The following is a 20437-nucleotide window of genomic DNA, read 5'->3' as shown; positions in this document are numbered from 1 at the left end:
ATCAGTTTCCTCAGGAAGAGCTCAGGAATATAGCAGGTATTCTGAAGCTAAAGGCCATAAGGAAGCTCAGAATTAAGTCCTTAAGGACAGATGCACACTATAGACCGAATAGATGTACATTTAAATGCATATAGATGATTTTTTTGTGAATAATATATAAATTAATTCACTTAAAAGTGATATTTATACTATATTATCTCTTTAGTAACTTTTTCCCCCCTTTATGAATTGGAATGTATCTCCAAGTATGCTGGAGAGCCCTGATACAGAAATATCAAAACAGGACATGATCTGAAAAGCATTTCTATCTCACCCTGGGATAAAATTAATGTTGTTGTATTTGAGCATTCACCTTATAACCTGGGCCTGAGATTAAAATGAAATACTATGATTTCTACCACTTCTATTCCAGGCATCCCAAAACTCATCCTTTTTTGAAAAGAAGCCAATGAGGGAAAACCATAATCACTAGATTCCAGGACTTGACAAAAAGTGAATTTTCCTTCCATCTGCACAAAGAAATTAACTGTGCCCACTAAGTTATGAGTTCTTGGGATGCCTGGGTGGCTCAGTGGTTGAGCATCTGCCTTTAGTTCAGGGCATGATCCTGGAATTCCGGGATCGAGTCCCGCATCAGGCTTCCTCCAGGGAGCCTGCTTCTCCCTCTGTCTACGTCTGTCTCTCTGTGTCTCTCATAAACAAATGAATAAATAAAATCTTAAAAAAGAAAGTTATGAGTTTCTTCCTTTCTTGATTGTGAGCACTTGGAGCACAAAGATTGGATTTTACCTCCTACATATATCACTGATTCCTTATGTGTTTGTAGAATGAAGAAGTGAATGTTGCCATATGTTCTCATAGCTCAGTTAGCAAAGCTGACATAGAAGGACCTTTAACTGTAAAGGACATTGGACACACCATTGTAACTGCTCTCACCCCTATAGAGATGGAAAAGCTCTAAAAGCAAAAGTTCTGCCTGTAAGGGAGTCAGGGGCAGAGTTTTTGAGATCCAGACTTGCTAGAGCTCCCTTCCCTTCCTGGGCATTGCATTATTTGTGCTCAGGCCTACATTAACAGATCTGGCTCTAACCCTATGCTTCACAGACCCTTAATCCATGTGGGTATCTAATCCTCCATGCAAAGTTACTTCCCAGTCTGTGCTTCCGTGGTACTACTGTGTCCACACATTTAGTCACCACTTAGACTAAATAGCAATTATCATTTACTAGACATTTCTCTCACTAGCTGAGGAGCTCATGCTATGCCTCTGTGTGATAAAATTTAATCATGTGTGCTAAGTGAAGGAATGAATGAATAAATGATCTAATAAGGATGTAAGATATAAAGCTTGATTCTCTCGTGTCTTCCTAACCATCTATGCTAATTGATTGTGACCCACTTCCATTACTAAACCCATCTCCAACTTCACACCTTTATATATTTTTAAAGATTTTATTGTATTATTTATTTGAGCGAGAGAGAGAGAAAGCACAAGCAAGGGGAGGGGGTCAAGGGAGACAAAATCTCAGGCAGACTGCTTGCTGAGTGGTGAGCCTAATGCACAGCTCCATCCCATGACCCTGAGATCATGACCTGAGCTGAAATCAAGAGTCAGATACCATTTAACCGGCTGAGCCAGCCAGGTGCCCCAGCCTCACACCTTTCTAATGGTGTAGGCTCCCCAGGCAGGCTTTACTGATATTTCAAAGTTTGCACAACTGTAGATTGTATTTGTCATCCAGAACTTCAAATCCTAGACATGGCTTTTGTTAATCCATTCCCTCCTGCAGCGACCTGATCCTTGATACATGTCAATTCTCCCAAACAACCAACTCCCCTAGACCCCCTATCTGCCTGCTAAATAAAGAATACCAGGTTTTACTCTAGTGCCAGGTTTTAGTGCCAACATAAGACCCCAGGAAAATAAAATGAGCAGAATCATTGTGTTTCCCCTCAGAACAGCTAGCCTTTAGCAGTCAAACCCCTGAAAAACACAGCTGATTGAGGTTCCTGGAGCCCTCCCTCCCCATTCAGTGAAGCATTCTGCCAGAAAGTGGCTGCCCCTCTAGGCCTTCGGGAGAATTTGATAAGTTAAACAAGGCTGCCCTCTCGTGGTTAAAAAAAATTATCTGTATAAAATAAAACGCATTCTATCCTCCATGTATAAGAAATTCGGGCACTCTATTGAAAATATGAATATTCATATATTTTAAAAAGCGGATAATTTAAAGTACACTGCGGTAAACTTTTAAAATAAAATTGTAAGTGAGGGGATCCCTGGGTGGCTCAGCAGTTTAGCACCTGCCTTTGGCTCGGGGCGTGATCCTGGAGACATGGGATCGAGGTCCACATTGGGCTCCCTGCATAGAGCCTGCTTCTCTCTCTGCCTGTGTCTCTGCACCCCCCTCCCCATCTGTCTCTCATGAATGAATAGATAAGGTCTTTTAAAAAATTGTAAGTGAAAAGGTATATTCACAGTTTAAAACCTGCTCTAGATTAAATTATAATCATCATCAAGTATTCATGACTGGTTCCAAATTTAAAGGCAGTTGGAATAATTCCTTGATATATGGGATTTCTTTCTTTCTTAGATGATTTATTTTAGACTTTGGTTGCCTTACACAACAGTAACACAAGTTCCCTTCATTCACGAGCAATTATCTAGGAAGTAAGTACGAGGGAGTTTCAATAATTCTAAGACATTCTTTGTTTCCTCTCATATTTTAACATTTCTGATGCATTTTTACAATTGTAGTCTGTCATAATTGATCACCACGCAGCAGTAGAGATGTTGTCATTGCCTGGACACTTGCAATCTATTTGTTATTGCTGGTAACTCACAAAACAACTGCAACACCTTGATGTTTTGGTCCCAAATCTATTTAAGGACCATTGGGGTGGAGAAGAGAGAGTCCTGCTCCTTGTCTGAAAAACCTTTCATGGACACTCTTTGGTAAGATTAAGAAAGCACCACCATTGAAACTTGCAAAAAGGGTGTCAACAGCTTAAGAGAAAATACTAAGAGAGAAAAGGGGGCACTCTTAAGAAATGATGTGTTCTCAGCGCTCTTGATGACACAAAGGATAACATGGTGCTGGAAAACGCATTGACACACTGACATTTCTAAGTCAAAGAGTGAGTCGAGAGATTTTGATTTTGTATGTGAAGAAAAAAAAATTTTGTTAAATGTATTTTGCTTACATTTTCCTTTTCATTCATGAACAGAAGTCCTATGTACCAAAAAAAATTTTTTTGTCTAGTTCTAATAAGTCTCAAGGGGTTATTTAAATAAACATAAACTTTCTAAGTGATAAGGAAGCAGGAAGTCATCATTTAATTGGGAACTTGTTTTTCTCTTTTAGTAGTCCCTAAAACAACAGTGCATCTTGCAACAGAAGGCATTTCAGCTTCAGTGAACTATGGAAAGTACTAGCAGGACTGCCATCACTGAGTGACACAGTGATGAACAAAACAGACCTTTCTCTGCCTCACAGAGCCAGCCAGTAAGGGACAGACAACTATAAACATGCAAATAAAGAAATGAGACCATTTCAAATACTAGTAAGTGCTGTGAAGACAGTGACACAGAGGAATAGGATAAAGAGGGGCTAGCATGGAGAGGGAGGCTTTAGATCAGCACTACTATAGGGAGAAGTCCAAGAGAGTGCACCATCCCATTACAAGAGCTAAGAGAGGAACTGTGTTCAAGAAGCAGGCAGAGTCAACTGTGACAAATGATATTAGGAGGGAAAGCAAATGAACTGAGCAGTCTGTCCTTAGTATAGTATTCACATTTGAAAGGTATCTTAAAGCTAGCCTAAAGTGGGTTGAGGATGAACGGGAGGTGTGGATATAGGAGCAAATATTCATCTTTATGAGTAGGTCTGCTTTCAGGGGAAGGTCTTACCCGTAGGCAATACAGGGTATCTGGAGGGTATGTTTCGCAGTGTAAGTGAGAGCAATAGTAAGTCCTGCGAACAGGCAACAAGTAAACAAATAATTGCACAAGACCACTTCAGATTATAATCAGTGTCATAAAGGGCATAACCATGATGGTATGGTAGAAAGTAGGGAATAGGAGCCTACTTTATTTAGGCTTTGGGCTTTAGCAATTAGTGAGCAGCAGTGAGATACCAAGGCATTTGCTCAGAGTGTTCAAATGTTTTGTCATTTAGTCTTGAGACTCACTTTCTGAGAAACATGGAATTAGCTCCATGTTCTAGATAAGAAACAGGTTCTGAAGGAATGATTTGCCGGTCAAAGCCCACCGTTGGTGAATCCAGAGGTACTGGGATCTGAACCAATCTGGCATCTAAACGAAATGCCTCTGTTCACCTTGCAATCTACCTCCTCTTCCAAGGCTCTCCTATAGAACAAACTTCCCAATAGCAGCCCACTGCTTGGCTCCAGCCTTAGATTCCATTTCTGAGTCTCTGGGGTAGTTCAGAGCCCCATTCCCACAAGACCTTTCTTCCAGTAAATTATTCAACAAATCACACATTATTCATACTGTACTAATAAAAATTAAATGCATGACTGGCATAATGCTTTTGGGTGCTAATAGGATCCTCTCTTCCCAAACAGGTAACACCTACATATTTAAACATGACATTTAGGGAGATATTGCCAAGCCTCACTATTTCAGGCCACCTGGTAGACTGGGTAAAAAAAAAAAAAGATAACTAGTTAATATTTACTGAGCTTTGTTACATGCCAAGCACCATTTTAAGTGCCTACATTCATCATCTCATTATTTTTCAAAACAACACTATGGATTTGCAATTATTTTTATCATCTGGGAGCTGTTATTTGAACCCAGGTGAGCTGACTTGCAAATCTGAGCTAGATTTTCAAAAGAACACACAGGAATTAAATTACAAACCCCAAATGAGTTAAGTGTAACTGATGAGATCATGAAATCAACAGAAAGGCAGTTGGCTTGGGTTATGAAAATACTGGTTCCCTTAATTTATTTTCCAAATTGTGTTTAAGCTTCACAGGAGGGACACCTGGGTGGCTCAGTTGGTTAAATGTCTGCCTGTGGCTCAGGTCATGATCCTGGGGTCCTGGGATAGAGCTCCACATCAGGTTCCCTGCTCAGCAGAGAGCCTGCTTTTCCCTCTCCCTCTGCCCCACCCGCTGCTTGTGTGCGCTCTCTCTTTCTCTCTGTATGTGTGTGTGTGTGTGTGTCAAATAAATAAATAAAATCTTAAAAAAAAAAGAAGCTTCACAGGAATTCAGCCAACAGATGTCCCTTTGTCCCAGAACTCAACGGAGATCCTTAATTGTAAGGATAATGAGGGAAGCTAATGGAAAGCACTTGTTTGGTTTAAAGTTCAATATTGGAGGAAAGGTAACTGTTTAAAGTCAATCAACATACTCCTACTTGGCACTGCTGGATGAGGAACAGTGGGCTAGATGCTACAGGTCCTCCTTGAGATTCATGAATGATCCTTCCTCTGGGGGCAGTGATAAAAAAAATTGGAAAAGAGTCTAAGCTTTGGAAGCAAACCCAAATTCACCCCCTGATAATGAGTAACTTTAGCTGAGTGAGTAGAACAGGAATGATTCTTAATTTATAAGATTATTATGAGACTTATTGGAGATACCAAACCACTTTATACAGTGGCTAACCCAATAAGAAGTAACAAGTGTTAGCTTCCACCCCTCTTATGTGCCTTGTCCTCTCTCATCTTGGGTCTCTGAGTTTGGCTGAAAGCCCACAGACATGGAATAAATAAGTGCTTGGTATGGGGTTTGGGGAGAGAAGCCCTCTCATGGGAAGCTGATACAGGTGATCCCAAGAGCTGGAAGAGAGGGAAGGTGGGGCTTTGAAGTTAATTTCCAGAATTAGAAATAGCTATGATTTAGTATTTTAAACATAACTGTGGAAATAAAATCAACATATATGTTTGTACATCCAGTTTACAAGAATAACGGGTAAATTATTATGTGAAAGACAGTAAATTTTAAAGCTAAGTAATATATTTGTTGACGCACAGGATCTTGGCTGTGTTTGGGAGAACGTAGGCTTCAGTCCAATTTCCTCCCTAAACAGTATTAAGGCTTATGATATTTAAGAACTGCCAGATTGAGCAGTGTCCATAAAGGGAAAAAAGCAAGGGGACAGAGAGAGACAGAGAACACAGAGTAGGGAATCTATTTCCCTTTCTATGGAAAGGGAAAAGTTGGAGACAACTTCAAGATATTTTATTTGTGGAATAATAGTACCATTAGCCCATCTAGGAACATTTAAAAGTCTTGATGCCCTTGATGCATCTCAGGTTTGCAGAATCAGTCTTTGAGGCTGAGACAGGCATCAGTACTCATTACAGCAATCCATGTGATTCTAATACATCAGTAACTGTCTTCTTCAAAAATGTCAGGTAGGATATGGAGATGATAGAGAAAGCAGATGAGTATAATTCTAGATGTATTAAGGTTAGGGTTCTGACGAGACATCCAGGAGGGAATTAAGGACTGGATCTCAGAAAGAATAGAGGAGCTCAAGATTTTGGAGAGCCATTTATGTATTCAGTAAACCTTCCTTACAGCCTGCTAAGTGCCTGGATAGCAAGTCCAGTAAATAGGGTCCCGTTCCCTTGAGGGACTTCTATCTGAGAGGCAGGGAACAGATTTCTAAACAAAGAAGTCATATAAAGTGTTATGGGCTCTAAGAAGTCTATGGGTAGGACTTGGCTGAAAAGCTCAAAGAAAAGCTTGGCAGTGGTCAGAAAAGACTTCACAGAAAAGGGACCAGGAGAAGGGACCTTGAGGAAAACAAAGGAGGAAAAGGCTGACTGTGGAACTGTGGCAAGCTAGAGAGGAAAATGAAGCCCAGTGAAGATCTTGAGAAAGAGCAGTCAGAAAAAGGAGTGTAGGATAGAGAAGGGCCCTGAGGTGAGGGGTGGGGAGAAGGGTGGCTAATGGGAAGGCCATCAGAGGGCACTTCACTAGCAAAGTGTGTGAAAATGTGTTTACTTTGGTGTTTCTAATCTGTAAAACGGTTATAAAGTTACTGGTTTCATAGAGCTATTATAGGATTAAGTGCTTGCAATGTATTTAGAGAGTAGCTACCATATAGTTCTAGTACAGAAAATATAACATTCTTGAACAAGTGCAGAGAACAGCAGGACTCTGTACCAACATATATGACTGCCCCTATACTACCTTCTTCCAGAGGTTTCCCTTAGAATCAAACAGATTCTCCTTAAAAGAGTGGGGAGGAAGGACTGTCGTGCTCAATGAGCAGATTCACCTAGTGGCAATATGAGCTTTGGACTCAGGCAGCCATTATTCTAACTCTAGCCAATCTATGTATTAGCTTTATTTTTCTTAAATTCAGAAATTTCTTAATTCACATCTTTGTAAAAATAAGGTGAATTCTACTTGCTTCCAGGATCATGGAGACTGCATTCAGATAGATTTCTAGTTCCAGCTTACTTCGTGTATTTTAAATCAAGGTTATTTACTTTGCTTCCACTTAGCATTATGACTTACATATAAATGTTTAGAAGTTGCTCTTTGGAGGGGCCCTTGAGTGGCTCAGTTGGTTAAGTGCCAACTCCTCGTTTTCAGCTCAGGTCATGACCTCATGGGTCTGGAGAACAAACTCCAGATCTATAGGGCTCTGCACTCAGGGAGCTTGATTCTATCCCTCTGCGTCTCTTCCCATTCTATATCTTCCTCAAATAAATAAATAAATCTTTTTTTTTTTAATTTAAAAGTCTTTAAAGTCTTTTAAAAGAAATCTGTTCTTTGGAATTGAAATTTTGGTGAGAGTTTTGCTCCTGGTGTACAGAAAATTTACCATTGTTTGTTTCTAGGATTCCGTCCCCTTCTGTGACCTTAACTTGGTTGTGAATTCTACTATCCTGCTTCCAGACCATAATGGCACTGAGTGGCACTGACTTTTTTTTTTCATGGATAAATTCTTTATTTAGACCCAGAGACAGAGCATAAACACGCGTGCATGCGCGTATACACACACACACACACAATATGTAAAGGCATTTCACAGGCAAAGGGATAGGCAATGGGGGGAAGAAGCCACGAGAGCAGCTAGGGGCCTACAATGGTTATCATTTCTTGGAATTGCTGCTTAAAAGCTACAAGGAAAAACCCACTCCCAGTGAAGTCCCAGGCCATAAAAACACAACAGAGTTGGAAGCAGAGGGGTCGTGAAGAAAGTGGTAGAGCACAGAAAAGAGAAAGCTGCAACCACCATCACACCCTTCTGTGCATTGGGGAGTGAAAACCTTCTCCCAAGGCAGAGCTGCAATCCTGGTTCTGTTCACCCAGCCATAACATCCTGAACCACTTTTTGCTGCTGTTTCTCCTGTTCTCTCAAGTGCCTCAATTCGGTAAACACAAGAAAATAAATAAATAAAATAAAATAAAATAAAATAAAATAAAATAAAATAAAATAAAATAAAATAAAATAAAATAAAAACAGGCACCTGGGGGCCTCAGTGGTTCAGCGTGTCTGCCTTCGGCTCAAGGCGTGATCCCAGGATCCTGGGATCAAGTCCCACATCAGGCTCCCGGCGGGAAGCCTGTTCTCCCTCTGCCTATGTCTCTGCCTCTCTCTCTGTGTCTCTCATGAGTGAATAAATAAAATTTTTAAAGAAAAAGAAAAGAAAAAAAAAACTTCTCACATAAGAAGTTGCAGAGTTATGTTAAAAATCTGTCTAGATGTTTGGTTCCTTCCTAGTTCTCAATCCCTGTTGGAAGGCCACTGACACCACTAGCAGCCTAAGCTAAAGTTGACTTTCTCTTTAAGATTGTTTGATTGCAGGGTTCAGAGAAAGTGAAATACCTAGAATCTATAACATGGAATGGAGATTGGGTGGGTGATGTCACAAAAGAGATTTTCAACAGTGTCAGCAGGCTGTAGTTACGCCTAAGGAAGTGGATAAATGGCACCATCCAGAACAGCCACTCACCCTGGATAAGCAGGTGGAGAAGATCAATTACAGGTAGGACCAAACCCATTATAAGGAACACCATCACAGTAAAGATGTTTCATTCTAGACGTTAGAATCCCAGGTATTAGCTCACTTAGGTCAAGAAAAATTAGAACAGAAATAGGAAAAAAAAAAAAAGTTAACTCCTTGGCACCACTGAAATTAGTTTTGACTTTTATTTTAAAATGTAAGACTAAGGACGTAGGTCAGAACAAGTCCTCTTTGATCTCTCTAGTCACCAGTTCCAGGGCCAAAGAAGGGGTTTGTGGAACTGGCCCAAGTTGACAGCAAAAAAAAGCAAGGTCTGGTGGGACAGGGAGCCCATCCGATGGCTAACTGCCATCAGCTGGAGACACCCCACTCTTGGGGTGAGAGACTGTCAACATGGTTAATCAGATGTTAATTGAATGCACAGGAAAAGGAAATAAATTCTGCTTCTGAAAGGCAGCTGGGAAGGGCTTGGACTGCTGAGGCTCGGATTTACATTCCAGAGCCGTCCAGAAGCCGAACACTGTGCTGGAGCTGGAGGAAAGCCCCTCTGCTCTGCGCAGCTTTACTGGAAAACACAGCTCCCGGGAGGGAGTGGGGGAGGGTTAGGAGCCCACAGCGTTCTCGGCGGCGCCCCGGGGTCCCTCAGGAGATGGAGGCGAGACAGAGGAGGCCGCTTTCCCTCTGGCCAGGGATCACCACCTTTAGAGGTGGGGCCTCGCCTCCCGAGGATCGCTAGGGTGCGAGCGGGGGGGTGGGTGGGAAGTATTTCTATTACTCAATTTATTTAATGGTTAAATATTTATTTGGTGGGTGCCAGACACTGACCTAAGCGGTTTACCTCCTTAATTCTCCCAATAATCCTGAGATCTGTGCGATTAACCCCACATTTCCCTCTCTACTGAAGGGGGAGCAGGAGGCGCGCAGAAGAGTGGCAACCTGCGGAGCGGGCGGCGGCGTCGGAGCGCGGGTCTCTAACCGCCCCCGCCCCCCCCCCCCCGACTGTGGCCTCCCAGGGCTGCCGCCCGCGGCTCCGCCCGGCACGTGGCAGGTGCGCGGGCGCCCGGTGTCCCCGCCCCCCGCGCCCGGCGCCCCGCAGCGGCCGGGCAGGTCGCGCAGCCTCTGCCGAGCCCGGGAAGCGCTCGGGCGGAGAGGAGGAGCCAGGGGCACCGAGCGGGTGGAGTCGGGAGCCCGAGAGCGGTGGAGGCGGATTTCCTGGGCCCGGCTCGGAGGGGCTACTATGGCGTTTGGCAGGAGTCACCGGGATCCCTATGCGACCTCCGTGGGCCACCTCATAGGTAAAAAGCCGGGGGGGAAGGAGACGGCCAGGGGAGGCCTTGGGGACCCGGGGCCCCTTCTCGCTTGACTCCGTTCTCAGCCTCGTCCAAGTTGGAGGAAATGCTTCCCCTCCCCCTGCAACTTTCCCAGGGCACCCGCACCCCCACCCGGCCCCTTCGCGGCATCTCCTTTGGGCTGACTTCCCAGCCCCCCTCCTCCCCGGAAGCCCTCCTTAAAACCTGCGTCCCTTCTGGCGCTTCCTGGGGCGTGGAGCCGGACAGGTGAGCCACGCACGGGCCCCAGGTGTGGAACGTTTGGGCCTGTGCGCGGAGAGGGCGAGCTCCTGGGCCAGGGGAAAGTTGTGCCTCCAGTGCGCTCGCTGCGCGCTGCAGGGCACCGTGTGGCTCTCTCTGTTTTCGCCGAGGAGGCAAAGAAGGTTCAAAGGGGCTGAGTGATGTGACCTCACTGTCAGAGGCAGGTCCCTTTAAACCGGTTCTCTCTGGCGCCAAGCCCACAACAACCTGAGTTGTTACTTCTGGGTAAACAAAGAGCATGAAAATGCCCAACCCTGGAGTGAAGGAAGCGAAGCGGGGAGCAAAGGAGCAGTCCGGGGTCACAGGAGGCCCGGGGAGGAACCGCGCACGTTATTTGCCTAAGTCCTTTCTTCTGTGGCTGCACTCTCAATAACGTGCTGGGAAGCAGAAGCCAGGGACTGGACTGTTTTGACCAGCACCAGCCGCCTTCCTCCTCGCTTCCAGTCCTCCCTTGGGGACCAGGTGTGGCACGGTGCCTGTGGATGCCAAGCAAAGCGTGATCATGTCAGGAACCTAGTGGGCTGATGAAATCCTGAGAACCTGGTGGTTACAGGAAGGAGGCTCAGATTTGGACAGTTTTGCCGGCAGCTCAATTAACAAGGAACCCTCCACTCAACCTGAACCTTAGTTCCCACATCTTTGGAAAATAAGAGTAACAATCACAGAGGGGGAGAGGCTTTCTAAACCGGCTATATGTCCCTTTTGGATATTAAAATGAACTTTGAGCAGAAAGATTCAGACTGCATCTTCATAAGCCGACGAATTATTTAATGCTTTAAATATTTACTGATTGTCAGCTATATGCCTAGACCTGAAGAAAGAGGAGACACGGTCTCAACCCTCTAGGAACCTGCAATCTTGTAGGAAAAACACACAATTACGTAGTAACTACAATACATAGCTTTGTATGTAACTACAATACCGTACCCTTGCAATACAAGGAAACTGCAAAAACACTCCAAACTTGTGTAAAGGGAGAAACTTGGTCATGGCTTCTGAAGGGTGAATAGGAGTTTTCTAGGAAGATAGGAAGGTAGGAGGAAGCACATGGAGTGGAGAGCAAGGAATCTGGCAGAAGGAATGACAGTATGTGTCTAAACAACACAAAGTTGGTCAGCTTTGTCCGTGGAGTGCCAAATTCAAATAGCTCTTTTCCTAGATTGGAAACAGGCTAAACTTGAGGGTTCTCTCAACCAAACCCTATTCTTTCTTCCTCTTCATTTTTTTATGAAGAGGAAATTTTCTTTCCATTCCCCCTCTACCTTGTGTTTTCATTCTGAGGATCTTATCCTTTCATGAAGGAAATATATTAAGCTCATTTAGGTTCTCAGATGGCATTTTGTATTCTTTAGGAGAATGGCTAGAGAGGGAAAAATATCTGCTTGTTTGATGAGCATTCAAGTCAGCCTGGTACACCTTTGGTTAGTACAAGTGCTAGGAGTGACCTTGCTTTAATGTTCAAAGATATAGACCATTTCAGTAGTTCTGGTCTCTTTCTCAACATGGCCCTCTCTCCCCCGAGAATAAATGACTTTAAACAAACAAAAAACTAGACATCAAATAAATTTGAATGCTAGTTCTACCTTGTACTGGCTGTATAGCCTTGGGTAATTTCCTTAACTTCTCTCAACTTCTGTTTCATCTATAATAGTGGGTTAAATGAAGTTGCATAAGATGAAATACTTTGCACTATGTACTGCACTTTGTAGGTGGCTGCTCAATAGGTGCTTGTCCTCAGAAAGACGGGCAAGCAAGCAGATAGAGATTTAGCCAGCCTATCCTGGCCCTACAGCCTGGTGTTGTGCCTACAGCTTTTATTAATAGATCATTCATTACTGCTGTAATGGCAGCACTCTGAACTTGAGTTCCAATTGATTCCCAAATTACTGGGAATTGCTCAGGGAAAAAAAAAAAAAAAAACCCTCTTTGCCTTTTGGAAATATAAACTTAATTGTACTTGCTAGCAAACCCCAGGCAGATTATTTCAGCAAGACGAGAGATTTTTTTTAATTCTGTTGTAGCTCAAACTCAACAGCTTTTTCTTTGCAGAAAAGGCTACATTTGCTGGAGTCCAAACTGAAGATTGGGGCCAGTTTATGCACATCTGTGACATAATTAACACTGCCCACGATGGGTGAGTACAGTGTGTGGTGCACACATTTGCCTCTGATAAGAAGCATCAGAACTGCAGCACATTTTCTCTTAAACTCTTTGTTTTCTTATTGAGTGTTTTAGTCACCCCCTGGGCACCAGTATCTTTTGAAGACCTATCTAGTTGAAACAGAAAGATACCTACTTATTTCAGCATGTGGAATATCTGAGAATCCATTATAAAATTTTTCTCTTTGCCTTCTCTTTAATAGTTTAAAATTTTGTCCTTGTGAAGCTCAAATTCCTTTTTCTTTAAAGAGAGCAGAATTGTTTCCTTCTTTAGAAATTCCCCTGCTCTGATACCACTGTTATATGCTACTGTAACGGAAAAAATATTATCCAGAAGCTAGTGAACTCCTGGTGGTGACCTGTCCACCAGGTTGTCCTGGGCAACTATCATTATTAACCAGGAAATCATCTAGCAGTTTGGTTTTTTCCCTCATTATAAGACATTTTTTTCTAAATGTCAGCTCGCTCATGTTCATGCTGTGTTCTTAAATGATGTGCTATCCTTTGTTGTACTTTTTAAACTTTAGGAGATTGAAGATTTCAAAAAATCATTAAGGCCAACTATTTTGTGAATTTAGTCTGAATTGCAAGTTGCTGTAAGGGATATAATTCTGTTAATTTTCCCGTGCTTGTTCAAGATTTAGTCTAGTTTGGTGGTGAAAAAAAAAATTACACTTATTGACTATATTGGTTGTATTAAAGTAAGTACTTAGGGTGTTTATGGTATTTTCCCTATAATCTTATTTACCATATTTGGTTCCTCTGAAGGTTTTCTTCACGGATAATACTAATTTTTTCATTGATAATATCAAGGGAATATCAAAGAAAAATTTTTCCTCTCAAAAAAGTATCTTTATTCTTAAACTTTGCTGAGAGTTTAATCCTAAATTCTATATACAATGTTTTAGAAGTATAGATATCTATATACTTATAGTAGTTACAATTCTATATAAGCATGTATAATTGGGGGCAGCCCAGTTGGCTCAGCAGTTTAGCGCCGCCTTCAGCCCAGGGCATGATCCTGGGGTCCTGGGATCAAGTCCCATGTCAGGCTCCCTGCATGGAGCCTGCCTCTCCCTCTGCCTGTGTCTCTGCCTCTCTCTCTCTCTCTCATGAATAAATAAATAAATCTTTAAAAAGGCATGTATAATTGTCACGTAATAGAAATTCTACCTGTGTAAACACAGACAAAACTTTAAGGAAATATGTAAAAAGGGTTTGTTTACTTTTTTCAGTATTTTGAGATATAATTAGCATATATAGCACTTTGTAAGTTTAAAGTGTGTAGCATAATATGACCTACATGTATTATTAAATGATTACCACAATAAGTTAACATTTATCACTCTATATAGTTACAAAAATTTTTTTTCTTGTGATGAGAGCGTTTTAGTGTCTACTCTTAGCAACCTTCAAATATCCTGTACAGCACTGTTAATTATAGTCATCCTATTATACCTTACATCCCCAGGAGTTATTAATCTTATAACTGGAAGTTTGCACCTTTCGACCACCTCAAAGTAAATATTGATCCTCTACTTTTACATAATTCTTTCTTTTATAATGTAAAATCGTAGTCTATCAGAAGCTGACCTACATGGTCCTAATTCTTCCTACATCACCTACCCTGGAAGGTGCTCTGGAAATAGTCTTAATCAAAAATGGTAACCTTCATTGTTTTGGGAATTACATTTCCTGTAAACCAGTTTTGTGCATTGATAGAGGGATAGGGATATGAGTGCATTTCGCATGTAGTTCTTTCTAGGCAATACTATTACGTCAGCATTCCATTTGATTCTCTCAAGGGGATAGATAGTATTGTCTGCTTAGATGAATGAGAAAACAGATGAATGAGATGTTAGGTAACCTGCTCAAGCAGAATCAGGGCCTTGGTCTTCTCTTTAGCCACTCCTCTTTCCACAAGACACATTGCTTTTCAGAGACTGCTTATTTTCAGCAGTGCCTACATTGATGATGTCACTGTATTATTGCTATAGGCCAAAAGATGCAGTAAAAGCTTTGAAGAAAAGGATTTCCAAAAACTACAATCATAAAGAAATCCAACTCACTTTGTCAGTAAGTACTTTTAACGTTATACTCAAGACTAGGATTTCCTAAGCCATAGACACCTTCTGTTTTGGGAAGGGAAAAAAATATGTATATATATGTATACACAAACACGCACACACACACAATCTGAGATAATTAGCAATAAGTTATTTAGAATATGAATTAAAACTGAGACTTACAGAATTGAGAGAGCTTTGCTGATTGTCATATCATTTAATTTCATGGAAAGAGTGTGTTCCTGGAAAATCAGCTTTTCCAGGTCAGGAGATCAGAACTGGTAATTCCAAACTTGTAGATACTGAGCCAATCAAGAAGTCTGTATGTGTGCTAACCATGAGGAGAATTGAAGTCTTGAAAAATGCTTCCCTGTTAGCTTTTTACCTCACTTGAGCAGCTCTGTGGAATCCTGAGGTGCTGGCAGCTCATTAAGTTTCAACCAAGCTCTCCTGTGTCATAGGATTCGGAGACTATTCTTTGTTGATTTAAACAGTGCTGTGCACCTTATTGTGTGTGACTTGGGTGTGGGCACTTATTGGATGTGTTCCCATTTTTCTTCTCATCCTTGGCTATAGGACCTCTTCAGTCCCTTTGGTGAGTTGCCATCTTTACTATGGTATGTTTTGCAAGCCCTGCCTGCTGCCTGAGTGAGTGAGCTCTACAGCTTTCTCATTTCTCCCGCATGCTTTTGTTTCCCTCAGCCAGGCACTGGGCCACAGGGTTAGGGCCCTAACCAGCCAGCATCACCCTCCCCTTGGGGGCTCTCGGAGTGTATGTATATCAAGAGGATGATGGGGCTGAGGTGCACACAGGCCCAGTGTTTGAGTTTCATGGGGAAGAAAACTCCTATCTTGCTTGGAGAGTAAGAGAATGAAAAGAAATGAAATGAGTGGTCTTGACACTATCTCTGAAGAAATCCTTCAAGTTAAGATGTGAACTTGGTTTTAGAGACCTTTTCCTCCTTTACCTCTTTTTTATCCTTTTCCTTCTGTCTTGTCCTTTACTCATAGCAGCCACTTTACTCATAGATTCCACTCCTAAAATGGAGGGGAATCTAGGCTATCTCAGGGCTACTAAAGATTGGAGAATTAACTGAAAAAGGTAAGGGAAGAAGATGAATTTATGACTGATGTTTTAGCATTTGGTATTATTTCACCTTTTTATGGTTTATTCTGTGTATTGAATGTGTCTTTTTCTTGCAGTACCCAGCCTTCTTGGTAATTCTGTGGTTGCTTCTTATCCCTATCTCCTTGTCTTTCTACATCCTGGTTCCTTCTTTGCATATTGAGCTAGGGCCTTTCTTGAGGAAGCGGGGTTATTCTAGAGGGCTGTCTCTTCTCGCCCTCTGTTTCTCTTTGGGTTCCCATTCTTTGTCCCCTTTAGGTAATCTGATCTCTCAAGCTGTACTACCAGCTAGCTGCCTGTTCCCATTACCTGTTCCACCTCAGATAGCTGTACATCTTTTATCTTGTGTTTTCCACACCAGAACATGAGAATGAGAAAATCTAAAACTTATGCCAAATAAGAGGGAGATCATGGGTTGAGGATCAGAATAGCTCCTCATAGGATACATGGGTGGCTCAGTGGTTGAGCCATCTGCCTTAGGCTCAGGTCGTGATCCTGGGGGCCTGGGATCAAGTTCCATATCAGGCTCCCCACAAGGAGTCTGCTTCTCCCTCTGCCTATGTCTCTACCTCTCCCTCTGTGTCTCTTATGAATTAAAAAAAAAAAAAAAAAAAGCTCCTTGTTGTTAGGGTCAGAGTTCATTAAAGTACCTACTTCTTGGGTTTTCTTAAAATAGGCGTTTGACTCATGATAGCCTCCCACATATTTGCCCAATAACCTCACCTCTGATTTGTCACTGCATTGAAAAGGTGTTTATGACTTCAGAATGGACTTTAATATTAACTTAAGCCGGGCCTAATTATGAGGGAAATTAGTCACAGAATCATCCAATGTCTGTCAAAGCAATTAAATGTTTACCAATCAACTCTTTAAAAATTAATCCCCATATGTGATGCTTCCATTTTATTATTCTGAAGTGATGAGAGCCTGTCAAAGTCAATTATAAGTGTTCTTTGAAGTATGTGTCATTTGGTTTCTCCATGGACTTGTTAGCTTTGATTAGGTCTGATGGGATTGGACTACACTGTGATTTCCTACTGTCAGTTGGTGAAATTTTGTCAAGAAGCCAGTAGTTTTGTTTTTTAAAAAGCATTTTGTTACCAAGCTTCATAACTCCTAGCCAGAGGCTAACCCTTTGAAATGAGTCCTTTGTGATAAGCCTCAGCAAGATACTATTATTGTTAAGTGCAAAGCAGTTGAACAGGTTCTTGGAAATCAATTAATTAATAGGCTTTTGTGGAACACCAGATAGGTGGTGAGCTATAGGGGCTACAGAACTTCTATAAAATGTGTCCATTCGTCCAGGAGCCCTTTGTAGAGTGAGTTCATCCCCTAGGGTGGCCATACCTTGGTGGGGTCTTCAGCTTTGAATAGCCGATAGCCTGGTTTACTATGCTTGGTTTAGAAATTTTTTTGCAAGAACTAAAACTACCAAGTAGCTCTTTTTCTTCTAGTCTTTGTAAGAAGAATACTTATATCAGCTAATCAACATATTCTCTCCCAATAGAAAATTATCCATGGTGGGATGCCTGGGTGGCTCAGTGGTTGAGCATCTGCCTTCAGCTCAGGTCGTGATCCTGGGGTCTGGGGATCGAGTTCCTGTGAGGAGCCTGCTTCTCCCTCTGCCCATATCTCTGCTTCTCTGTCTCATGAATAAATAAATAAAATCTTTAAAAAAAAATTATCCATGGAAACATATCAAAATAGTTACCATATATTAAGATCCTGCTATGTGTCTGGCTCTTCGTATACATTATATTTCATTTAGGCCTTACAAGAAGTCTCTAGAGGGAGATATTATTGGTTATTTTACAGATGGGAAGACTGAGGCTTAGAACGATAAACAGCTTCGAAGTCCAGCACAAAAGGAGATTAGTGAGGCTTGAAGTCCTACTCTAAACTCTCTTGGTCCCTTGGCTTCTAGGTTGCCTATCCCGCCTGAGATTATGGTGTCTTGGTTGTCCTATTTCAAAGATAGCTTATCTGAACACAATCTGAACATCGAAATTGTACCAAAGCCCAATTTTAAAATGGAGAAAAGCAACACATAAATTTTTCTAATTTGCCACAATAGGTTCTAGTACTTAGTGGACTCTAGGGTGAAAGAGGTACCAGTGACATAATGGAAGAGGTGAGCTAGAAATAATTAGTCCTGAAATTCTAGATTCCAGGGGGAAAACACAAAGGGCCATGATTTGTGATCTCCAGATGTTAACTTTCTCAGCATTTTATGTTGACTCTCTGATTTTATCCATGTAACCTCCTGGGAATTACCATAAAATATCTATTACCATAAAATATCAGTGATCCAAAGATAAAAATTGGTTTGTGAAATATTTAGCAAGAAACTCCACATACATTTTACCATTATGGAAAGTGAGACTTAGAGGCTATCTTGCCTAATGAGACTGCCTAATGGGTTTGGTGAAGTATTTCTATAAATTCCCATTGAACTAGTTGTTCCTTTTCTCTCTGTATTTCACCTAGTAACTCATCATAATGCATCCAGCAAAAAGTCATTCATTATTCAGCTTTTCAACTTTCTCTAAACAACTTGCTTCAAAATGTTCATCTGAATAGATTTTGGGTTTTGTTTTTATTTTCTTTTGCTTTATAATTTTTCTGTGTTTCAGGGGCACCTGGGTGGCACAGTCAGTTGAGTGTCCTACTCTTGGTTTCAGCTCATGATCTCAGGATCTTAACACCAAGTCCTGCATTGGGCTCTGCACTTAGCAAGGAGTCTGCTTGAGATTCTCTCTCACTCTCCTTCTTCCCTTCCCCTCCTCTGCTCATGCACACGTGTGCTTGCTCTCTCTCTCTTTCTCTCTCTGAAATCTTTAAAAATCAATATTTTCTGTGTTTCACATAACCACATGTGTTCAGTTTCTATATTTCTGATTGCCTTCTTAGCCATATTGCTCTTAAAACTATAGCTTTCATACCTCTTCTCTTTGTATTGCTGTTATAGTGACACAGCACAGAACGGGCGGAGGGGGGCGGGTCAGTTTTCAGGGCTGCTTTTCTGCAGAGGTGATCATGCCTGTCCTGCTCACATTATGGTTTCTGTGACTTCTCTAACTTGAGAGGTGGCAGCATGGAAAATAGAGATTTGTTTTTTAGATTACTTCTAGAAATCCTTTCTGCATGGAGTTTTTCAGTGCCAGCTCATTTTTACTCAGCCTGACTACTGCTCATGGTGCTTGATTGAAAATGCTCCCCGCCCAACCCTGCTAGTAGAAGTAATGACCCCACTGATCAACAACCCAGGCAGAGTTTTTCTCCATTCACATCCTTAGCTGTTTTGACACAAGACCCTTGTAGAAACTGCCCTCTTTGGACTTTGCCAGTGTTATGTTCTCTATATGCTTCGGTTTCTGTTGGTTGCTCCGATTGCCTTCATTGAGTTTTCTTCTGGCCTGAATAGTGGTGAAATCTATTGTTCTAGCTATTACTCCCTGCTCCTCAAATGCAGCCTTGGTTTCTCATGTTAGGGTCCCTCCCTCCTGAACTGCAGCCATTGCATGGATAGCTGAGTTAAACGTCTCTCCCTGAATGTCCCACCATCTGTTTTGCCTTCATCAACTTGGGCTCCTGTAACAAAAATATCACCTACTGACTGACTGGCATAAACAGATATTGACTTCTCACAGTTCTGGGTGCTATGAAGTCTAAGGTTAAGGTGCCAGCAGATCCAGAGACTGGGGAGAGCCCACTTTCTGGCCATCTTGTCATTGCATCCTCACACAACTAGGAGAGATCATCTCTTGTCCTTTTTTATAAGGGCACTAATCTCATTCATCAGAGCTACATGCTCATGACTTAATTACTTCCCAAAAGACCTATTTCCAAATACTCTCACATTAGGGATTAGGAATGTCAACATATGATTTTGGAAGGGACACAGACATTTAGTCCACAGTACTGTTAAAATATCTAAAATTCAGTTCTAATTTAAGGGGGTACCTGGGTGGCTCAGTTGGTTAAGTGTCAGAATCTTGATTTTTGGCTTTGGTCCTGATCTCCAGGTTGTGAGATCAAGCCCTGCGCTGAGCATGGAGCCTACTTAAGATCCTTTCTCTCCCTCTCCCCCTACCCCGCCTACTTATATGTGCTCATGCTGTCTCTCAAATAAATAAATAAAAATAAATCCATCTCCTCATTTTTACCCTAGACCAAGCCTGCAACCCTATCCACTTCCAAATTTCCATCCAAGATGCCATCAGTCTCCTACAGAATAACAGCAGCTTAACATTCAGCCATCATTTACCAACATACATCAATTGTACAGTTCTGCCTTCATGATTCTCTTGTCTTTCCTCACACCTGTATCATCCTGGTTTAGGCTTTCTGCATCAGTTCTGTGATAGTGGGTGCCTACTAGATTCTCTATCCTTCCAGGTTCCATTTGTAAAATGCTGCTTGAAAAACCTTCCCAGAGTATCACTTTGCACCTTTTTCTGAAGTAGAGGCGTGGTGACAAAGTAACAACCCTCCACTGACTTTGTGCAATGGCCAAACTCTTTACATTCACTGCCCATG

The 20437-nt window shown here is 41.9% G+C and overlaps 1 protein-coding gene and 1 long non-coding RNA gene across 7 annotated transcripts in view; one reads left to right on the top strand and one right to left on the bottom strand.

Moving 5' to 3' along the window:
- Positions 1–7708, bottom strand: part of LOC144285308 (uncharacterized) — a 135892-nt gene extending 128184 nt beyond the window's left edge. For all 3 annotated transcript variants that reach the window (XR_013353616.1, XR_013353614.1, XR_013353615.1), the window contains exon 1: positions 7501–7708. This is a non-coding gene — a long non-coding RNA (uncharacterized LOC144285308). The remainder of the gene's footprint in view (positions 1–7500) is intronic.
- Positions 7709–8861: 1153 nt separating this feature from the next.
- Positions 8862–20437, top strand: part of TOM1L1 (target of myb1 like 1 membrane trafficking protein) — a 49241-nt gene continuing 37665 nt past the window's right edge. The window contains exons 1-4 of one of the 4 annotated variants that reach the window (XM_077852666.1): positions 8862–8978; positions 9862–10252; positions 12596–12680; positions 14704–14782. In XM_077852666.1, the coding sequence (XP_077708792.1) occupies positions 10195–10252; positions 12596–12680; positions 14704–14782 (222 nt within the window). In that variant the 5' untranslated portion in view covers positions 8862–8978; positions 9862–10194. Of the gene's footprint in view, positions 8979–9861; positions 10253–12595; positions 12681–14703; positions 14783–20437 lie in introns of those variants that run through there. The other 3 variants (XM_077852665.1, XM_077852667.1, XM_077852668.1) reach the window with 3 other exon arrangements.

The sequence above is a fragment of the Canis aureus genome, chromosome 16 (assembly GCF_053574225.1).
Source record: "Canis aureus isolate CA01 chromosome 16, VMU_Caureus_v.1.0, whole genome shotgun sequence".
NCBI classification, from domain to species: Eukaryota; Metazoa; Chordata; class Mammalia; order Carnivora; family Canidae; genus Canis; species Canis aureus.
The sequence above is the reverse complement of the archived record's forward strand: the minus strand, read 5'-3'. Positions and strand labels throughout refer to the sequence as shown.